Genomic DNA, 23714 nt, shown 5'->3' with positions numbered 1-23714 from the left:
GTGCGACCCAAGATTCCTCGTCCATGTGACTGTCTAAGCTCAAGTTTAGGGATGGTTTGAGAATTAGAGCATTGATAACTCTCCAAAAATCACTGGCGTTATTTGAAATGGCTGCTTGATACAGTTGTTCCCAAGTTTCTTCCTTAAGAGTTTTGGTTCTGGCTTTCCTTGCCTCTTTATATCGGAGACGCAGAAGCTTAACCAGTTCCACATCTCTAGCGGTGGATCTAAGGGCCTGATGTAGGTCTGATAGGGACTTGGTACATACTTGGTCAAACCATCTTGGACCTAACATGTTGGCGATGGGTCTTTTCCTAGTTAGAACACTTTTAATCTCCCATGATATCTGTTCAATGGCCATAATCCTAAATGCAAATTTAATAGTAACAGCACAGGTTGTTGACACAAGCCTTTATCTAAGGACAGCTAGAGTAGAGACAGAGGAATACTCCAACAACTCCTAGTATACAAATATAGGGGTCAAATTAAAATTAGAAGAGGGTACTCTGTGGCAATGGAGTACTCTCTCTACCGAACTCAGGTTCCATCCTTCCAATTTAGAGGTGGGTGGAATGAAGCCTACTCCAGCTCTGTCGCTGACATATTCCTCCAATGTCCTGATGAAGTAGTGGTTATCGTAGGATAGCCCTCCGACCGTCCGCCAATATTATAGTGGGTAGGGTTGGGTTGTACATCAGTAAAAATATAAAGAATGACCCCAGACCCTATGAGAAAACTCCCATGGTGTGGGGGTCATTACCGTTACGTTTTCAAAAACAAACTCCTGCTTTGAAAGTTTGTTTAGAAAAAAAAAAAAAACTAAGTAAAAATTTGACGGATGTCCATTCTGTTTGATGGAGCCATCCATTAAACCTTTACAGCATTGACTAGAACTGCCATGACAGTGGTTCTTTCCAATTTTAAGAGATGTTCCTGGGACCAGGGGACGTCCCTAGATTTGGGGGGGTAGGATGTCAATTAGGGCGACAAAGTGATTTAGTCCATTCCTTTGACAAATATAACTCCATCTTGCAAACTGTAAATCATCTGAAAGCTCTCCTATGAGCTGTCACATAGCAGATCATACCAGATGATATACATACAATAACCAAAGCAGTAAATTTGACTGAATTGTTTCTTTGTTAATGCTGATAAATTTGCAGTTTCAATTAATGTCCATAAATACTGCTTCATTATTCTAAACAAGCATTGGCAAAACCAATAGATCTCGCCGCTTGTGGGCACCACTGGTATTTCAATGTCCAGGCCGGTATAAAAATAAGCAAAATCCCCTAAAGCCGGTATTTTTAGCCCTTATGTGTGCATACATCAAACAACAAATATAAACAGAAAGCACTTTCAAATGTGTTCTATAGCTGCGTTAACAATTCCTGAAAAATAAAGAAAACAAAGGCAGAAAAGTATACTTAGAAATTAATACATATGATTTTGTTTAAAGCCCTATTTTGTATCATCGTCCGGCCTTTGCAAACTCTTAAAACAACATATGGCCTGTATTTTTCTCCTGGAAAGGTGGCGACCCAAGGCGTCAGTAATGTTAAATTCACTGTCTCAGATTTTCAGAATTGAAACATGTTCAATGTTCTTTACAACAAAATCATTGTTAGTCATTTATTAGGTCTCGCCTGGCTATCGCGTAAGCGATCGCCAGGCGAGACTTATGTAGAGGCTTCAGAAAATGCTCCCAAAGGCTTCCCAGGCGGATCGGGTGGCGGTTACGCGCTCAACCATGCGCATTCCATTTGCCACCAGCTACTTCCTGCGCGTGCGCCGCCTCACGCATTCAGAGAGATTTAGTAAGGGGCACAAGACCTTAGGAATGCGGTTTATGACCAGTGCATGTGAGGCATTCAAGCGCGAAGCTGGCATCTGGCATCGGACTTGAAAGCAGCAGACTGCTTTCGCCAGCGCGCACTCGGCCTCACTTCCTGCATCCCCTCTTACAACAATTAACTTTCGTTATACCTCACACCGCATATGCTCGTTCCCTCCCACCCTTCCTTTGATGTCCGCTTTTCTTGTTGTTTACAAACCACGCCACACACTGGTGCACGCTGCACACTGCTGCACACCGCACACTACCGCACGCCACACACTGCTGCGTACACTTCTGCATTACACACTGCTGCATTACACACTGCTGCACGCCGCACACTGCTGCACGCCGCACACTGCTGCACGCCTCACACTGCTACACTGCTACACGAAACACTGCATTCTGCATTACACACTGCTGCATTACACACTGCTGCACACCACACACTGCTGCACGCCACACACTGCTGCACGCCACACACTGCTGCATGCCTCACACTGCTGCACGCCTCACACTGCTGCATGCCGCACACTGCTGCACGCCACACACTGCTGCATGCCGCACACTGCTACACGCCACACACTGCTGCACGCCACACACTGCTGCACGCCACACACTGCTGCACACCACACACTGCTGCATGCCATACACTATCGCACACCACACACTGCTGCGCACACTGCTGCATTACACACTGCTGCATTACACACTGCTGCACGCCGAACACTGCTGCATGCCTCACACTGCTACACGAAACACTGCTGCACGCCTCACACTGCTGCGCGCCTCACACTGCTGCACGCCACACACTGCTGCACGCCACACACTGCTGCACGCCACACACTGCTGCACGCCACACACTGCTACACGCCTCACACTGCTGCACGCCGCACACTGCTGCACGCCTCACACTGCTGTACGCCACACACTGCTGCACGCCGCACACTGCTGCACGCCGCACACTGCTACCCGCCACACACTGCTGCACGCCACACACTGCTGCACGCCACACACTGCTGCACGCCACACACTGCTGCACGCCGCACACTGCTGCACGCCACACACTGCTGCACGTCCCACACTGCTGCATGCCGCACACTGCTGCACGCCTCACACTGCTGCACGCCTCACACTCCTGCACGCCGCACACTGCTGCACGCCTCACACTGCTGCACGCCACACACTGCTACACGCCGCACACTGCTACATGCCGCACACTGCTGCACGCCACACACTGCTGCACGCCACACACTGCTGCACGCCACACACTGCGGCATGCCGCTGCACGCCACACACTGCTGCACGCCACACACTGCTGCACGCCACACGCTGCTGCATGCAGCATACTGCTGCACGCCGCACACTGCTGCACGCCGCACACTGCTGCACGCCGCACACTGCTGCACGCCGCACACTGCTACACGAAACACTGCTGCATGCCACACACTGCTGCACGCCACACACTGCTGCACGCCACACACTGCTGCACGCCACACACTGCTGTATGCCGCACAATGCTATACGAAACACTGCTGCACGCCACACACTGCTGCACGCCACACACTGTTGCACGCCGCACACTGCTGCACGCCAAACACTGCTGCACACTACTGCATTACTCACTGCTGCATGCTGCACGACACTGCTGCACGCAGCACACTGCTGCACTCCGCACATTGCTACACGAAACACTGCTGCACGCCACATACTGCTGCACACCACACACTGCTGCACGCCACACACTGCTGCATGCCGCTGCACGCCACACACTGCTGCACGCCACACACTGCTGCACGCCACACACTGCTGCATGCAGCTTACTGCTGCATGCCACACACTGCTGCACGCCACACACTGCTGCACGCCGCACACTGCTACACGAAACACTGCTGCACGCCACACACTGCTGCACGCCACACACTGCTGCACGCCACACACTGCTGCACGCCACACACTGCTACACGAAACACTGCTGCACGCCACACACTGCTGCACGCCACACACTGCTGCACGCCGCACACTGCTGCACGCCAAACACTGCTCCACACTACTGCATTACTCACTGCTGCATGCTGCACGACACTGCTGCACGCAGCACACTGCTGCACACCGCACACTGCTGCACGCCGCACACTGCTGCATGCCGCTGCACGCCACACAGTGCTGCATGCCTCACACTGCTACACGAAACACTGCTGCACGCCACACACTGCTGCACGCTGCACACTGCTGCACGCCGCACACTGCTGCACGCCTCACACTGCTGCACGCCTCACACTGCTGCACTCCACACACTGCTTTTATGCGAGGTTATGCTACTGACATTGTAAATGACGATGCCTTTTATTTGTTTTAAAACCAAAACATAAATAAAAGGCATTGTAATTTTCAATGCCAATAGCTCAAACTCTTATAAATGCGAGACCTATTGCATTGCAAATGCTTGTCTTAAATAGCTAACAACCATTCACAAAATCAATAGTCCTGGCTGGTTTTAGGTGTATGTCAATTGTTGCTCTATGTATCTGGATCCAATAACAGAAAGCTCAGAGAGGAACCAAACGGATGGCATACTGTGGGAATCACAGAAATTGAGTTTACGTCCTTAATTCCAAAACCACATCACCACTGGAGAACTGGGTCTGGTAGCTTAGTGGATTAATGTGTCCACTGCAGGGGCCTGTATTTGACCTCATGGTTACAGGTGGGCGGAATTTGCGAAATCCACTTCCACAAATTATCGTGAAAATGTTTAAAATTATCGCAAACAAGCGGAAATATCGCGAAGATGCGGAAGTTTTTTTCCAGCATGTTCGCAAGATTTTCTGCATGGTTGCGGGTCGCCAACTTACCCATGTGGTTGCTCGCAGGCGCGGCCATCTTGTTTTGAGTTGTCTCGCGGTGCATGATCGCGAGAAGAAAGACGTGAACGCGCGACGCATGACGTCACTGCGGGCGCGAACTGTCGCGAGACAGCGCAAATGGCTAAAAACAATACAACATCTCATGGAGAACGCGACCGGATCAAGAAAACTTGTCGGCGAATGCAGGGATTCAGGTAAGGCGATCGCACGCGCACGAGAATGTATTACTTTACACCGCGAACAAGAAACAAATTATTGCCAAGCTGCGGAAAGCAGAAATTTTGACATTTTCGCTCTCTCCGCGGAACGCGAAAATGTCAAATTATCGCAATTTCCGCGAACGGAACGAAATTTTCGCCCAGGCCTAGTTCAAATCCTGGTAGGTCAACTCAGCCTTTCATCCTTCTGAGGTCTATAAAATTAATACCATTGAGTTGAGTAACAATAAACATCTGTTATTCAGTGCCAAGAAGTCCATCTGGATGAATGTGCGCTTTACAAATACATGTGTTATCTTATGTTTGGGGACCCACCCTACTTTACATCCCTTTTAAAGCCCCAGCTGACGTGCAGTATCGACAGTCAACTATAGCTTATGAACCAATAGCACTTTGCATACAGGGAATTTTAAATTCATACTCCACATTATGTACATTTTTCAAGGAACATCACCTTCAGGGTGGAAACTTTGTGTCATTAAATAAACTGACTTAATGCCAGAGTCAGATCCCCCTAAAGTGTGGGGCGGAAGGGGGCTAAACAGAAGACATTAAACCATGTGGGGCAGATTTATGTTGGACTTGCGCCACTTTTACGCCGCCGTTGCGTCACTTTTGTGACGCAGCGGTGCCGTAAACCCTGCGCCACGTTGTGCCCTATTTACATCGTGACGCATCTATGGAGATGCATCACGGTGTAAAGCCCTGCGCCACATCAAACCTGCGTCAGGTTTCATGTGGGCGTTTCTACGCAGGGGGGGCGTTCTGTCACAGGAACCCCCCTGAAAAGTGACTCAGTGAAATCTATAAGATTTCACTGAGTCACTTTTCCAACGCTGATGCGTCAAAACCCTGCGCCCGCTTGAAGCAGGCGTAAGGCTTGACGCACCACGTTACAGATAGGGCAAGTTGGAAGAGTGCTGGAGTTGCGTGTCGCACGCAACACTACTTCAGCACTGCGCAAACTTTACGCCCCAGATGCGACACGCATCTGTTTATTCCTGCGCCATGATGCTCTGCATTGTAAATGCGGCGCATCATGGGTGCCGCAAGGGTAAACTTGCTTGCCGCATCTTTCTTGGCGCATACCTGCTGATTTGCAGAGATGCGCCAGGCAACATAAATCTGCCCCAGAGTCTCCTATTGTGACTTAGCGCAATATATGCGTCTTTACATTCTACACCAATGAAAAATTCAAATTACACGTCCTACGTGGACGCTAGAGCCCTGACTGACCGGTACAATTGCTGCTTGTAAGCACTACAGCCCAAGTCTATCACTTTCAGCAGAGTTCAGGTTTCCGAAGTTTATTCTCCACGTCTCACCGCCATACCAAGATCAGATCCAATTAAAAAGCCTTGCAGTTGATCAGCTTTAAAGAGATCCTGGGCACGCGACCTTCAAACAATGTTTTCATTCGGAGGCTTACTGGGAGTTCAAACAAAATATATGCTCAGCAAAATCTTTCCGGAACGCGTGTTTTTGTTTGTTTTACAAATAAACGTATGCCCCTATATGTGAATTAAAGCACGTTTTAGCATAGCTTCTCTTGTAAAAATCCTCGGTCAGACCCTTTCAGACATGTCTCAAGATAAAGTAAACATGTTAGTTCGGGTTCACCAGACCAGTTCATTAAAGTGCAAATAACAAGCTAAAAATACTTTAGTCATCAAAAATATATTTCTCATCATGACCCAGAAATATATCCATGTTGGGAAATTTAATTCGCGCCGTAGCTCGGTTTTATATAAAGTATGTCACAGAGATTCACTCAAAAAAGGCTTAGTGGGCTGTTGAATGGCACAACTGTTAGGGATGTTGCTGTTTCGATTGCATATAAAGAGGAAAGGCAAGTATTTTTGACACATAAAAATGTATGCTTGGATGTCCTCAAAATTTAGAAAAAAACCAACGTTTTTCTTAAACCAGTATCCGACTTCTGTTCTCCTGGACCATATTACACAACTCGACTTTGAAAAAACAATTATGTTATGGTTTTTAATCCTATGCATTGAGCTCACATTTGCTGATTTTGTGCACTTCTGGTCGCACGCGCAGAGAGAGGGAGTGAGTTGAGGGATAACATTCACACATATTAGAACACATTTTCACATAGGAAATAACAACCAACACAAGCGTGTCCATGAAAGAGAAAGCGACCGCGCTGTGTTTATTTAGTAGCCGGATCCACGATGCGATCAGGAATGCAGCTGCACCCTGCGCGCCGCTGCTCGCTCCCGAGACCCAAATGCCGTAGGAGTGAACATTTAAAGAAGACATGCACCCGCCTTTGGCCATTTGCATGCTTTCATTATTGAAAGCCACAGGCAAAGGCCAATCAAATGTGTGGGCGGAGTCACACCCACACAGAGAAGTTTCGGGGAAGTTTGGAGTTGCTCACAAGAAGCCTCCCATAGGGCAGCGCAAGCGCTCGGCACTAGGCTCGACCTAAAAACTAAGGCCCTTATTACACGTTGCGTTATTTCACTCGGAGGGATAACTATAGGTAAAATAAAAATCAAATACAAGTGTGTCTGAGACAGAAGTATCAAGGATTAAAACTTCAGTCCCCATAATTTCGGAGCTGTGAGATTTACCTCAGGGCAAACGCTGCATGTAGAAGCATTGATCGGCTCCCGTCTGCGCCCTGCAGCAGTCCTGGGGAAGCAGCTAATATTCCCCCTGAACAGGCTCAAGTATGCCCTTCAATCCTAATTTCCCCCAATGCCTTTATTGTCTCTGTTCTTTTCTCTGAAAAGGTGAAACGCTTCTTGGTAAAGCACCTAGTAAATCCAGGTCTGAATATTTATTCCCCATTTTGGGGTAAAACTTATAATGCTCAGAGTTTGCTCTGGAGATACCAACTGAAAAATGTAAGTTGGGCCCTCGGTATCTCCACAGCAAAGTATGGCTAACACATATCGAGGCCCATGATGGCAGTGCTGGAATCAGTGAATAGTTGTGTTGTGTCTAATTGCGCTACCTACTTAGTAACAAGTCGATAGTGAACATTTACTTAATTAACATATCTCTTATTTTCCTCGAATATGAGACTAGATAGATTTTGGTAAATAAAAATGCAAACTTAAACAGTCTGTAAAGAGCAGTCCAAGCTCCCATCAAATGGATTCAAGTAAAGGCCTCAAAGCTCCTAAAATCCTCTACCCAGAGAACTAATAAATGGCACTTGAAAAATGAAGGGACAACTACATTCGGACACAATAGGATAGGGTAGGGAGTCCTTTATCATAGTACTTTGAAAAAAGATCCCTGTGTTTTTTGTTAAATCTAATTAACAAGTTCGAGAGCTTCATTTGGAACTCAGCATATGAGATTTGAGGTAATCAAAGATAACTGTATTCTTTAAACACCACTAGCTTCGCCCCCTATTGCTTAGTCCCATGCATGCAAATGACCTTGTTGAGGGGTTCTATCATAGGTAAGAACAGGAGTTATAACTTAAATAAATAATATTATGTTGAAAACAAATGTCCAAATGCCATATCATCTATCCTTTGGGGCTGAATAGGTAAGAGTGCTCTGATTTTCAAGTAAATTAGCTGCAAAATATAGAATGGTTTTCTGCTCAGTGAGCAGCCTTGGCGGATTTAGTCATGCTTCGTTAAATCAAGTATTCTGGCCCTTAAATATACATTTTAAATCCTTAAATATACATTTTAAATTAAGAGAGTTAAAATGCATGCCGTGAATGACAGGTGATTCTACAAATACTAGTAAAATTCTGATCAATATAAAGGGTTTGCAAGATGTTTCAAGAAAGCTCACTAAAGATGAATACTAATGAATAGCAGGCACCCCCTATCAGTTGAACTACAAAAGGCAACAACATTTGATACAAAGCTCAACAGGTTACTAAATCCACCATATACAATGAGACCACATAAAACCAGCATTAAAAGCACTTCACTGATTCTCGATGGAAGCAAGGAATATGTTCAAGGTCCTATGCCCTGCCCACAAAGCCTACTGGGCAAATGCCCATTTTCGTAAACACATTATGCCTCTATTATGCACCACCCAGCAATCTCCAGTCAATAACTGCTCATCATATCACCCAAAGATCCTTCAAATGCTTAAACATGGAGGAAGATCCTTGTGTGCTCAAGGTGCTGAACATTAGAACATCGAGAACCTAAACCTGCTTTATGGTTAACAAAACAGCTGAAAACAGAACATGCCTACAGTTGAGGTTTATGAAGTAGCTGCAGATAAAGAACACTGAACAAGGTTCCTATCTCACTATGGAACTCTAATGACCCTCACAAACACTAGAGCTAACTTTCGATCTTCAAGGCTTTCCAGTGCGCTGAAGAAACCCAAGGAGACACACTGTGCATTTTAAAACTTAAAAATAGATGAATATATGAGCTTGCTATAGCAGTTCTCAGAAGCACTATACAGCGGCACAGCACGGGTGCATTTAGGACAGCTGGTGGTCACTTACATTTATTTTCTAAAGAACAGACTAACTCCAATTTTCTTTTTTTAAACCAAATGTTATAACATTATCATCACAGTCCTAGGCACAGTAGAGCATGAGTATTTGTGGTCATATACACAGTACAACAATTGTGTAACGGGTCCAAACCTAATATACCAAGGTAGGGCATCAATGTACATAGTGCAATAGCATTGAGACCCTTCCCAACTACAGAGAAACCTACCTACCACCCTAATCCCTCCCAACCCACACCTCACACCTCACGCCATGCAGTCCTATGTAAATTCCAACAATGGAAGTCTGGTGGCTGCCTAGTCCCCCAGCAGAGATAAAAGCCTCAGAGAGCCTGTAAGGTCCAGAATCGATGGAACCTAGGCAGGGTCCCCATCCAATCCATTCCCAGGTATTGGAGAACCCTCTAGGGTGTCCAGCTCAGGGTCCCTGAGACAATCCACCAGATGCTCCGTGGCACGGGCTCTATCAATCAAACCACGTCCCCTTTTCACTTCTCAAAGCAAGATGGCGCTCTCAGAATTCTCCCACTTGACGTGCTCTTCCCTTCATTTATCTATTTTAGGACCCCTTGTGGACTTCCAATGCATTTTTATCTCTTGCTTCGCAAGGAGCAGAGCCAGGTCCGTAAATCTCATAGCAGTTTTATGCTTGCTCGGGCACAGAAGTCCACCAAGTAAGCAGACCATAGGAGTACAAGGAACTGTACGCTGTGTAATGTCCTTAATACAATTTATCACGTCTGCCCAAAACTCTGATAGGGAGGGGCAAGACCATACCATATGTAACATCTCAGGCCCGTGTTCGGTGCATCTGGGACAGGTCGCTACAGCTGAATGGTAAAACCTATTGACTTTGCCAGGCGTGAGATAAGCTCTGCACAAACAATAGAAATTTATTAATTTGCATCTGGCAATTCGAGAAACAGCAGGGATGATTTTTAGGATTTCTGCACAGTATGCATCTGCAATCTGGAGTTCTAAGTCTTCCTCCCGTTTCCCCAAGAGGTCCGACAGAGGGGTGCAATAAGAATTAGCACACAGGTAGGTCAGACTCTGCAGTTAAATCTTCAAGACTTTAGTCACCCAATACGCAGCCTATTCTGACAGCCCATGCAACACATCACTTTGAGCCACCACTTCCAGCCACTGATACAGTAGGTCAGGTGAGTAAGGCGCTAGAGTATGGGTTCCCTGCAGGCAGCGCTGCAAACAGCGCCTACCAACCAGCAACTCCTGGGAAGCACCCTGAATGCGCTGATCGGGGTCAAGAGAACTCGGAACAGGGCACGAGAATCTGGGGTGCAATTAGTGTGCCTCCTCAATCGGGTTTAACCAGGACTATATCCTTTGATTGAACCACTGCATCTCTGCTGCCACGTAATAAACTTCTAAGTCAGGGGTGCTTATCCCCCCTACATAACTGGCCGCTGTAATTTGGACATTGCCACTCGTCATCTGCCCTTCCCCCACACTGGCTCAATCATCAGTGTCTCAAGGTCTCGGAAAAGTCAGGGGGGACAAACAGAGGCGACATTAAAAAAAGTAAAGTAGCTAGGGGGTGTCACCATTTCAGCCACAGTGATACTACCAGCAACAGACAGCGGAAAAGTTGTCTAAAAGTACACACTGGTATGTAGTGCCCTCTAATAGCTGCACCCATATTACCATCCAGAGGGTCTCGAGGGTCATGGTAAATCTTGACCTCTAGATAGTTCAGGCAGGTACCCTTCCACGTCATGCAGTGCTAATCTCATGGTGGAGGTGCATCGCCACAAAATGGGAATACGTTGGATTTCTGCCAGTTGATGCACAAGCCTGATACCCTCCCAAAGTCCTATCACTCCTGAGAAATCCATGTCAGCATCATAGAGGAACAACAACATGTCATCAGCATACAAGCCCGCGAAATGAGAAGTGCCTCACATCTCCACCCCTTTATAAAATTCTCCAGTGCATGCACTGCTCGCTTAGAATTCCACTTCAATGTCAAAATGTAAAAGGCAGAGCGGAAACAACATCTATCCATCTAGTCCCACGTCAGACTACACTAGAAGTCAGATATTGATCTACTACTGATCCAAACCCGTGCCGTAGACCTGAATATAGGAGCGGAGTCCATTTTATGAAGCCCTGCCCAGACCCATCTGTGACATGACTTGATACAGGAAGTCCCAACGTAGGCTGTCATAAGCTTCTTTTTCTATATCTATCACCATGACCGCCGCCCCTTGTTTGTCTACAGTCATCAGCCAAGAGCGATAAAAGCCTACAGATATTGAGTGTCATATTGCGTCCAGGTATAAAACCTGCCTGATCGAGATGGATCAGGTTGGTATGTGGGATAAAAGGTGGTTAGCCAATATCTGACTAAGTATATTATAGTCGACATTTAGCTTGGACAACAGGCGGTAAGCCCTAGCATCATGTGGGGGGCCGTCAGATTCAGTAATGGAATCACCAGCACTTACATGTGGACACAGCTAAGTGGCCTTATGGCCTAAGGCCTGAACAGCAGCATAGAGATCGACTATCCTAGGCGCAAATTCCACCATATAGGTGTCGTAAAATTCCGCCCCCAGTATCCTGCCCTGTGACATGGCCTTAATGGCAGCCCTCACATCCTGGACTGTAATGGCACCACCCAGCTCCTCAGCCTGCTCTGTCGTAAGGACCGGAAGAGTCACCTGGGCCAAGAACTTATCAAGAATTAGGGGCCGGAAGGCAGGCGATGGGGCATAAAGGGACGTATAATACTCCTTAAAGCGATTGTTGATGTAATCCTGACTATATAAGCGCTCACTTGTTTCCGATTCCACCTCCAATATGTTCAGGACTCTTCAGGACAGGGGGCGCCGCAATCCCTGATGCCCACCTTCAATCGCCATTTGCTACAGTGGCAGCCCACAACTCCAGCAGCAGCGGGATCTCCATAGTCTCCTGCCAGTGATTCGAGGCTTCCCAGTGCTCTTTGGGGGCCTCTGACAGGCTGCACCCAAACCAATGCCTGGAGCCACAGGAGAGCCCAGACCTCGCACACCAGGGCATGTCACACCATTTTACTTATCATGAAAGGCTATCTATGGTCTTTGTGCGCCACTGAGGGTCCTTGGGGGACTGCGGGCCGTCCGACCAGCAGCTGGCAATTCTTTTTAGCCTGTCTCCCTCTGCTCTGCACCCCAGGTGTTCCACTCGCAGTACTGGGGGCAGCGGCGCTGACGTCACTCACCCTGCAAGGCGCCTGGTTTTCTGTTCGCCTGACCCCCGATTGGGGCTGGTTCTGTGCAGAGTGCAATCATGGATGTAGCTCTTGCAGGACGCACCTTTTACAATGAAGGTGCGCCGTAATTTTGCATGATGCCCACGTGGTCCTCCTGATCCTCACAAACAGCAGGATGACACCACAATAACCCTCCTGGGGCACCGCAATAAGTCCCCACTGGGAAGGGGAACCCTGTACCGTGCAGCATGGGGTCAGATGGGGAAAATATGAGTCAGGATACCAGCGGATGGTGGAGTTTAGAGTCGCAACCCAAAATGTTGTTTATTAACTTTTATAATGCTGGGGATTGTGCTCCTGTGAACGGGAATCTTAGTTTTTTATTACATTTCTTGGAATCTTATAGGACACGTCAGACCACTTTGGTACAAATTGTTTTTATGGGTGATTTTAATATTCATCTTTGTATAGATAACTGTAAGATTGTTGATTTACATGGCCCCCCGCACGCTGTATCCCCTCATTTTGAACACTCTATTAAGGGTGAAGCCCTCGAAGAGCTTCTTCAATCGGCGGATTTGTATGAGCCCTGTCTTTTATCCAAGAGTCAACGGGTTGCGACGTTTGAAGCGGGGGAAAGTGAATCAATTATCGATTATATTTTTTTATCGCCAGCTCTTTTAAGGTGGGTCTTTAGGTATTTTGTTTTCCGGTCCCCATTTAGTGATCATAACCCTGTAATTCTAGTTCTAGTTAAGGGTTTTTGTCCCAAGGATGTAACCCTGGCCCTACCTCCACCTGTTACGTTAGTCTCCTGTGATCATGGAAGGAAATTAAAATGGGCCAAAGTAGTCCCAGAGGATTTTATGGAAAACTTACTGGTAAACAACAGTCTTGCGTTTGGGAAGTGTCTGGACCCCTCCTCTACGGGGGGAGAAATTATCTCTGCTTATGACTCCATCTGTTCCCAGGTTGCTTCTGACCTTACTATTAACAGCAAACCGCGCCCATCACAGGGGAAAAAGTGGTTTGATTCCAGCTGTTCTAGGGCCCATCAAACCTTATTAATTGCGCTGAAAAAACAACCTCGGGATAAGGCCCTAATCTCTAACCTAAGGAAAAATTATAAACTAACTACCCAGAGGCGTAAAAACGAATTTAAGAAAGAGGCCTGGGAAGCCCTAATCTCGGTAGAGGTCCTCAAGGATAGTGCCAAGTTTTGGAACATTGTCAATAGCCCACTCCTAACAGGTGAAGAAAATGCCCCATTGGATATAAATATCCCAGAGGAGGAGTGGCTGGCGCACTTTGAACAAATTTATGCTAGTAATATAACCTTGGTCAACCCTGAGGCCTCTGAAACACCGTCCGCCATTAACCACCTAACCTTTAATAAACATGAAGTCTGTAAGGCAATAAAAGATTCGGCCTCAAATAAAGCCCCAGGACCAGACGGTGTCCCTTGGATCTTTACAAAGGTGACTTCGAGCTCTGGAGTATCATCTTAACCAACGTTTTTAATGCTAGTGTGGCGAATGGGTTCCCGGAGTCCTGGTCCAAATCGATCATTGTACCGGTTTTTAAAAAGGGAGAGAGGGGGGACCCGAGATGTTACCGGCCCATCTCGCTAATTGACTCAGCGGTGAAAATCCTGGGCAAAGTGATTTTGCACAAAATTTCAGACTGGGTATCGGAGAGGGGGATTTTATCAGAGGCCCAATATGGTTTTAGATCTGGTAGAGGTACCATGGACCAATGTCTTAATTTGTACATGCTAATCAACAAGTACACTAAATCAATTAAAGGTCCCATATATTTGGCATGTATGGATCTGTCCACAGCTTTTGATCTGGTTAACAGATCAAAGCTGTGGACGATCCTATTGGAAATGGGCATTGATCCTTGCTTGGTCCTTTTTCTTGCGGATTTGCACCAAGACCTACATGCTGCTATAAGGGTGTCTCATGAGGGGAAATGCACACAACATTTTAAATCATCTAGAGGGGTTCGCCAGGGTTGCATTCTTGCCCCCATACTCTTCACTTTATATATCAATAGATTAGATATTACCCTAGGTAAGGCCTCCCTGGACACTCCGCGTATAGGGAACAGTGGTTTACCTGTTCTCCTGTACGCGGATGATTCCGTGTTGTTGGCACGTACCCCTCTGGGTTTGCAGCGACTACTGAACTCCTTTGGGGAGTTCATGAACTCTTTGGATTTAGTGGTAAATAGCACTAAGTCACATGTTATGTCCCTGGGTATGTGTAAAAACAGAGGAAAAACCTTTTATTGCAATGGAGTTGAGGTTACAAAGGTAAAGGTATTTACATACCTGGGGGTCCTGTTTGATGATAGGTGTTCATGGACCCCCCAGCTTTTAGCTAAGAAGAATAGCGTAGGTAGAGCCTCCTCAGCTATATTAAGTTTTGCTCGACGGTTGGGTGGCAAACCATGTGAGGCAGTTCTTGCCATCTACAGGGCGAAATGTCTGGCCTTAGCGACCTACGGAGCTGCCATCTGGGGGTACAAAAAAGCGGAGGGCGTACAAACTGTGAAAATAAATGTTTTCGCTCTATCCTCTCCGTCCCCCAGTCCTCCCCGACCTTTTCAATACATCAAGAATTGGGAATGGATTATGTTTCTGACCGTATTAGTCTGGCCCCTCTGGTATTCTGGTTGAAAATATGGCTGAACCCTGAACCCTCTCTAAATCGACTGATTTTAAAAGACTGTATGGGTCTAGATAGAGCTCTAGATATTCCGTGGCTCCTGCATATTAAGAAAACATTTTACAATTTAGGGCGCCCTGAGCTCTATGACAACCAGGAAACAATTGCTAAGGGGGATGTTAAGCAGATTAAAGCCCAATTCTTGATTCTAAGGTCTTTAGAGCGGGAGGGGGAGGAACTCAATAAAGTATCAGTAAGGGCCCATTTTTTATTATTAACTTCCCCCCAGACTGAGCCTTATCTCAAGATAGTCTCGAACCATTTTCACCGCTGGCTGCTGACAAGATTCCGTTTTAATCTAATACATTTTAATTTAGGTAGCTTTCAAGGTTGGTGCAAACCAGAAGATGCCGCTTTGTGTAATTGCGATGACAGTTCAATCCAAGACACTGCGCACTTTATCCTATTCTGTAATCATTACACAGTAAAAGTATATTTTACCTTTGTTACAAGGGAGAGGTTTTTACCAAGTAAAACCAGCACTGATGTACCTTCAATTACTTGACTCCCCATGGATAATTTTTAATATTGCTAACTTTTTGGTAACTGCGGTAAGGATAAGGAAAAAACTTGATGCTCAGTTTGTATGCTGCTGTTAGGGGCACATTTATTGGCTTGGTCGACCCCTATGTGAACTATTTTATACTGTATTTTGTAATGTTTTTATGTGTATGAATTATTGTGATGTACTTTTATGATTTTAATTAATCGATTAAAGTGGTTATGACTGACTGACTGACTGGTGGAGTTTGGCTGGGAGTGTCTCGGTCTACATCCTACTCCATCAGCACTTGGCTACGTCCCCCAGACCAACTGCAATACTAGACTCTTCCACCCATTTCAATATGTATTTCAATGTTATCCGTATAAATATCTGATTGAAAGTATTCAGTTCATCTTTCTTCCAACTGAAACCTACCCATTGGAAATAAGAGCACAGCCATCATTGAGGTTCAGTATTACTACTATGTCAGACCAACTGTAAGAGGCGAAAACTCTGGATGACGCACAGATCTTAACTAATGTGATGCACTTAAAAAAATGAATGTGACTATCAAAAATTGAGACCACTTCTACCGAATCCAAACAAGAAATCGCAAATTACAACTCGGTATTCGGTGAAATTAATAATTTTTTATTTTGAATTTTAATTCATGAGGGTCCCAATAATCTTTTTTCAAATCAAACTTAATTATCCATTTATTAATCCATTAGGTATGAAACGAACATCAACTTAATCATCTTAAAAACCTTCAAATTTCTGCTGGGAGTTTCATTCATTGGCTGAAAAAGCGACAACTATCTCTCCCTTCCTGAACACCCTATATTGGCTTACCATTTTTTAGTATCCTGGCTTTGATGTTATTCATGTCAACTCATGCTCTGCCAGTAGAATGTTCCATGGATAATGCGTTACAGAATGTTGTGAGTCAGTAATGTCAGTTCAGAAGGGCTGAGCAGCATGCTGGCTGCTCCTGGTGGGGTTTTGTACTGGACTTAACTGCATGACCTGTAACTATCTACAAATAAACATCTGAAGATCCTCAACACGTCTGGACTCAGTTACTACTTTGAACTGATCTTAGATTAAAATCCTATTCTTAATTTATTTATAATATACACTTAGCAATATTTTACAGGCAATATCCCTTCCCACCAACATGCCTTGACTTTGAGGCATGGCTCTAAAGACAGATGACAACTTCTCTTTCTGACTTCTAATCTGTGAAGCCAGTTCTAACTCTGAATGAGATCGCTACCTTCATTGCAGCTTCCACGAAGGAACTAGTAATTCTTTTCTGTACCTAATTTACTTCATCAGTAGCTGGTTCACTATTTGTTGATGAGTCTGCGTCCACGCCATTGCATGAGTTAAATAACCCATAAAGCAAATACCATGGAGGATAAATGTCAAAAAACATATACCAGAGTTGAAAATGTGCATTCATGATACAGTGCTCGATTTATATCTTGGTGGTATAGATACTCCGCTGCAATGACGACGGAGTTCCTATACCACTAAGATAATGGTCCAGTGCTGGATTTTGATGCAGGTGGACCATAGGTTTGGCTAGGGTGGTGATTACTCCATCACCACCGTAGCCAAATCTCTCCAAAGGCCGGACCGAGTATGGGACGTCAAAGAAACGGCTAAATGTCTGCCCACCCAATTAGGATGGGCAGACATATAGCCATTTTTTACTGTGCATCACCCTCAGGAAAACCCTGCCAATTAGGGACAGTAAAATAGAAATAATGTCTCCCTCGCCATGGGATATGACTCCAAAGCGAGGGGGGGCATTTTATTTTTTATTTTCAAAAAGAAAATCCCATTTCGGGATTCGGGAAAACAGTTTGGTGGAGGGCTCTGACCTGCTGACGGAGCCCTGTACCAAACAGCGAAATGCATTGTACGCAAACGCTGTGACGGCAGTTCCTATCAATCCATTATAAATGACCACCTGCTTGGCGGTTGATTTACTAATATACGAACTCTAGCACTGAGTCTAAATTGACCAACAAGTGATTATTATACAACTAACAGAACAATGCCTTCGATCCCTAGCAAATGAAAAAACAAACCTTTAGATAATATATGCACTGGATGTGTACTATTACAATATACTTAAATCTATATCTCTTCCAAGTTCAATGAACTAATGTTAGATAAAATATACTGTGCTTACTTCCCACATTAGTCTGGGGTCCATATTTTGTTCCAATTCCGTGGGAATTCGTTTTTCTCCAGCAAATGGCCCGAATCGTTCTCCCTAGTAAAAAAAAGTAAAATAATTGTTTTTAATTTGATACAGATGGATACATATGCATGTGTAGTACCTTTCCACCATGTGTTCTTTGTGTATACATTTCAGAAGTCGTTCTGACCTTGTACTGCCACAAGGAAGGTTAACAATTGTTTAATTTTCTGCTGATAAAACGAACTTGACATTATGTATGATTTATTGTTTCTGTAAAAGACTATCCATTTTCAACCACTGCCAGATATTACGCAACAGCCTGGCAAAAACTCAGGTTTAGGATTAGTCAATACAAAGAAGCACCAAAATATTCTGAGGCACTTAAAACATTCACTTTCACATCTCTGAATATTTACGCTGCAAATTCCAATTTATGCATAGTTTTCTTGCCTGCAGAAGCTTCCTTTGATCTTTGGTTAAGTATTAAGGAAGGCTATCTAGAAGCACCACACAGTTTTAAAATGTGTCTAAATATATATCTTCTTAAGAGCCATAAATAATTTGACTAAATTAGCATACTACAAAAGAGTCGATATACCTTCAGCTTGATTATCTTTTGTTCATCGATCAACTTAACATTGATATTGACAGATTCTTATGGGAAAGCATCAAAGTGCAGATCTTTTTGACCATTCGGTGATCACCAATGAATCTATCAATATTGGCTTTCAACCCAGTCATCTTGTACTTTTAAATATTTCAAAGATGATTATCTTGTGGAAGGAGAGGGATTAATTAAAGATATAATTTACTTATTCAAAGATATAAAGCCATATTTGCCATCTTGGCGTAAGCATTTGAGAATGTCTGGTGTACAGCTAATGAATAAAAGGGCATGTTTGCATTCCACATTTGTCATTCTATGATATCATTGCAGAGTCAGTTTGGTGAACCAGCACAAGATGGAAAAATAGAATGTATAAATATATGTGAAATTTGAGATAATATCAAATTTAACTACAAACAGCCTTTACAGTGAGGCATTACAACAGAATGCCTGTACCACACATCCATTACTACACAATGCCTTTACCACGCATTACCCTTACAGTAGAAGCCTTTACCACGAATACTTTACCATGAATATGCCTTAACAGCACATGCTTTACATCACAAGGTAAGTATATATAAGGTAAGAGTGTGTCTTTGTGTAATATATATATATTACCTACTGACGGTAGCCAGTAGGTAGTTATAGTTAGAACCTAGTTTCCAAAGGAAAAGCGTTTTTTGTTTTGCTAATAACTTTGGTGCAGTTTGACAAAGATTCATGAAATTTTCAAAACTAGTTTGCCACTCACTTTAGATGCTGTCTGGAAAGTTTCAGGTGATTCGTCAAGTGGGGCTGAGAAAAAGGGTGGGTCCCAAAATGCATTTTACCCATGTAATTTCCCATAGGGATCTTAGACACGACAACAGCCCGAACCGCTGAACGGTATTACACCAAACTTGGAAGAAACCTAGATCTTGGTTCAGAAAGAGTACTTTCTAGGGTTGAGTCTGTGAGTGCATGTGCTAGTGCATGCATCTTGCTTGTGAGACACTATTGCTTACAATTTGTTGGCTGCACTTCACTCTTCTTTACTGCTGCTGGTCCATTCGGAGCTGTTGCAGCTGTGTATGTCTTACCCCCCTCTCGTTGCTTGTACTACTATGAATAGAAACTTATAGGGGGCTCCTTTTTACCAGCCTTGGAAGGATGAGACGCTGGGTCAGGGCCTTTGCCTATTTACATTTCACACTTTTGTGCAACAGATGCACTCTGCTTTCCTGTGCCCTGTCCTAGCTGCAAACCTGGTTGCTTCTTTCCTGATTTGACAAGGAAATCCAAGAGCCACTGACCATGGAACGACTGAAATTACAGAAATATTAAATGAGAGCTGAGGGATTTCATGCAGGGTCTGACCTTTTTAAGCAACCTTTAAACTCTAAAGTAAACCACAAAATATTCCTCCTGAACAGACCTTACTGTCAAACCCAGGGGCTTGGCAGAGTTTCACACAAGTGTTGTTAACAACCTAAATGCAAATCCTTTTGGATTGGTCCAGGAAGGATGAAATGCCAGGTTGATCTTTCCTACCAGTTAGGAAAGAGCTTGTGAGCCCTGCACTGAACGTACTGCTGGTGCAGCACCACGGGGTTTTCTCAATGTATGTACACAATTATACCACCTTCTCATCAATTCTAGGGTTTGGTAGTGCTTTAAGTGTCTGTTATTAGCAACCCAAATGGAGCATATTTTTATTGGCTTCAGAATGATGAGTGGCTGGGTTGGTGCTTGTTTCCAGTCGTAAAAGTGTGTGTGATTTGTGTGCAGGGTGCAAGCACCACAGGGCTGTCCTAATGTGCATGTACGAATCATGCGGTCCAGTGTTTGCAGCCGGACCGTTTTCTAGTGCCAAGCTGACAGTTGGAGGGTATGTTAATAGCCTCTTGCAAAGCAATTCTTACCATTTTTAGGACTTGGTAGCACTTCAGATGTCTGCTGTTAGCAAGCTAAATGAAGCTTCTTTTATTGGCTTGAGAAGGATGACAGCCTAGTGTGCTGCATTTGCTTTATAGATTCTTCACATTTCTTCAACAGATGCACACTGCTCTTATCATTAGCATCCCATCTCCAAGCCGGGCTACTGATTTTCTAGGTTGCCAGTAAATTCCAAGTGCGGATTGTCAGTAAACCACAGAAAAAACATAAATGTTCAAAACAAGTTGAGGCATTTCAAGCTGAGTCTGATATTTCAAAGCAATATTTATATCCTAAAATAAAACCCATTGAAATGCTTTTTGTGCAGAACTTGTTAGTTTTAGGGTTTGGTAGCACTTCAAACGTTTGCAATTACCAATCTAAATGGAGCTCCATTTTATCGACCTGGAAAAGATGTGAGGCGTAAATAAATGTAGAAATTCACTGCAAAAAAAACAAAGGTTACAGAGAAGTTATAGTTAGGAAATAGAAGTAAAAAAACTTTATAAATTCACTAAAAAACAAAGGTTACATGGACGTTATAGTTAATTCAGATTTTACACACACAAAACCATAGAAATTCAGCAGTTATAGAACTTGTGCACTAAGGTAACCTTAGCTCGCATCCTCGCCATGCACTGCTATTTGCCCCACATATTACATCACTCATGACATCTTCTAAGACATCATAGATAATATCACTGCAACATTTGCAGTGAAATTAATTATGAGAAAACTGTGCATTGCGAGGTCACAAGTCATAGTTACCTTAGGGCATGAGTTAATTTTGGTTTTAGGGGTGGGTAGGGGTATTGGGTAGTAAGGGTGTTTTTAGGGTTTAGGGGTGATTAGGTGCATTCAGTGGTAACAGTGTTTTTAGGGTTTAGGGGTGGGTAGGGGTACTGGATAATAAGGGTGTTTTTTAGGGTTTAAGGGTGTGTAGGGGTATTGTGTTCTCAGGGTGTTTTGAATTTTAGAGGTCAGTGAGGGCATTGTGTTCTCGGAGGAGTGTTTTTATGGTTTAGGGGTGTGTAGGGGTAGTTTGTGGCATGGGTGCTTTTCGGCTTTAGCGGTGGGTAGGGGTATTGGGCAGTAAGGATGTTTTTAGGGTTTAGAGTTGGGTAAGGGTCTTGGGTGGTAAGGGTGTTGATTATGTAACTCTCAGTTAAATGCATATATCTAATTTACTCCAAGATGGCTATGCCACACAATGTTTTTGGTGGAAGAATATACATATTTTTGGGATGAGGATTCATCAGAAATTAGGCCTGGGCGAAAATTTCCATTCTGCTCGAGGAAGGTGTGAAGTTTTGGCATTTGCGCGTTCTGCGGAGAACGCGGAGATGTCGAAACTTCCACGATCCGCTGCGAAAGCGGAAGTATTTTCTTGTTTGCGCTTTAAAAATGCATTCTTGCACACGCGGTAGCGACTTACCGGATCCCTACGTTCGCTGACAAGTTTTCCTATCAGTTCGTGTGTGCCACGAGATGTTGGATTGTTAATAGCTGGTCGCGCTATCCCAGCGAGAGTTTGCGATCGCGAACCAGTCATTCAACCCGAAACAGGAAATAAGCATTGTGAGCAAGCTGGCCGCGCATATTAGCGACCGCATGGGCAAGTTAGAGATATATTTCCACATGAACAAGCAAAAACACATCGCGAATGGGTGGGAAAAGCAATCTCCGCGTCTTCGCAAATGTTCCGCATGATCGCAGAGATTTAAAGCAATGTTGCGATAATTTGCGTAGGGCAACTACGCAAATTCCACCCACCCCTAATCAGAGAATCTTTGCAGTCAAATTAAAGTTACTTAAGTATTGATATCTTATCCTATTTATTGCTAAATATTTTGTGATGTTGTATTATATTCTAGCTTATAGTTCAATAGAATTTTCTAAACCAACAACAATGACTAGATTAACTGCAATTGGGATCACAGTATTTCTCACATATTTCTGGTGAGTGTAGGAAGCTCCTCCAACCAGGCATTAGTGTGTATCCCAATGATCCATGAGAACAGGCTAGAATGATGGTCCTTCTCCTATTTGGCAGCAAAATACTGGAATTCACTCCCGAAAGTATTGAGAGATATAGATGTGGAGAAGGCTTATAAAATGACATAAAAAACACACCCTTTTCAGGAAATGCTAAAGCTTTACTCAGCTCTACAGACTTTATTTAGCACCAGGATGCTTCTTGGGAAGCAGGTGTGTGCTTTAAAAATGACATTCATTCACTCATTCAAGCCTAAATTAATAGCTTAAACATCAGCAGGGCTCCTCTCCAACATCATTCGACTAAAGGAGGAGTCGAATAGTGCTACCTGAGCAGCATGTCATAAGCTGGGTGAGGAATCCCTTGTGGTCCCAGCATTTTTATACACTGTGAATCCTTACTCCAACGTCTGACTGCTTTACATCATCGTCACCATCTGTGTATTCGACATTGCCACATCCAAATCCTCTCCAATGGCTACGCCATACCTGGACCTTAGTATTAGACGTCTTTATTCATCTACATGTAACTGGGAACTCTACATTCATAGCCTTCACTGCATTCCACTCTAGCATGTGCCTCACAGCTCTACGGAGTCCATCACGTGCCAAAAGAGTTCCGTCATTGCTAACTTGCAAGTCACTACATCTCCTCTGTTAGATGAAAATATAAAATGTTTAATATCTATCTATCTATCTATCTATCTATCTATCTATCTATCTATCTATCTATCTATCTATCTATCTATCTATCTATCTATCTATCTATCTATCTATCTATCTATCTATCTATCTATCTATCTATCCTGAAAAAACCATAGGTTTCACACACGTTATAGTTAGGAATTAGCATTTAAAAAACCTTGCAAATTCACTTAAAAAACCATAGGTTTCACACATGTTATAGTTAGCTGGCCATTTCACTCGTGAAAAACCAATGAAATTCCCCCGTTATAGTTAGGTCAGATAACTATAACTCGCGCGACCGCCACTCTATCACAAGGATGATGTCATCGGTGATGTCATGAGTAATGCCACTGACCATGTCATGAGTGATGTAATATGTGACATCATGAGCACTGGATTGCGGGCGCGCGAGTTATAGTTATCTGACCTAACTATAACGGAGGAATTTCATTGGTTTTTCATGAG

At 44.2% G+C, this 23714-nt stretch overlaps 1 protein-coding gene across 2 annotated transcripts in view; it reads right to left on the bottom strand.

Annotated features, from left to right (window-relative positions):
* The window catches only part of PRDM5 (PR/SET domain 5), a 687250-nt gene that overhangs the window by 616731 nt on the left and 46805 nt on the right, over positions 1-23714 (bottom strand). For both annotated transcript variants that reach the window (XM_085641579.1, XM_085641580.1), the window contains exon 2: positions 18032-18115. In XM_085641579.1, the coding sequence (XP_085497705.1) occupies positions 18032-18115 (84 nt within the window). The remainder of the gene's footprint in view (positions 1-18031; positions 18116-23714) is intronic.

Source organism: Triturus cristatus, chromosome 2_2 (genome assembly GCF_964204655.1).
Source record: "Triturus cristatus chromosome 2_2, aTriCri1.1, whole genome shotgun sequence".
Lineage (NCBI taxonomy): Eukaryota > Metazoa > Chordata > Amphibia > Caudata > Salamandridae > Triturus > Triturus cristatus.
This window is presented reverse-complemented; position numbering and strand designations above follow the sequence as displayed.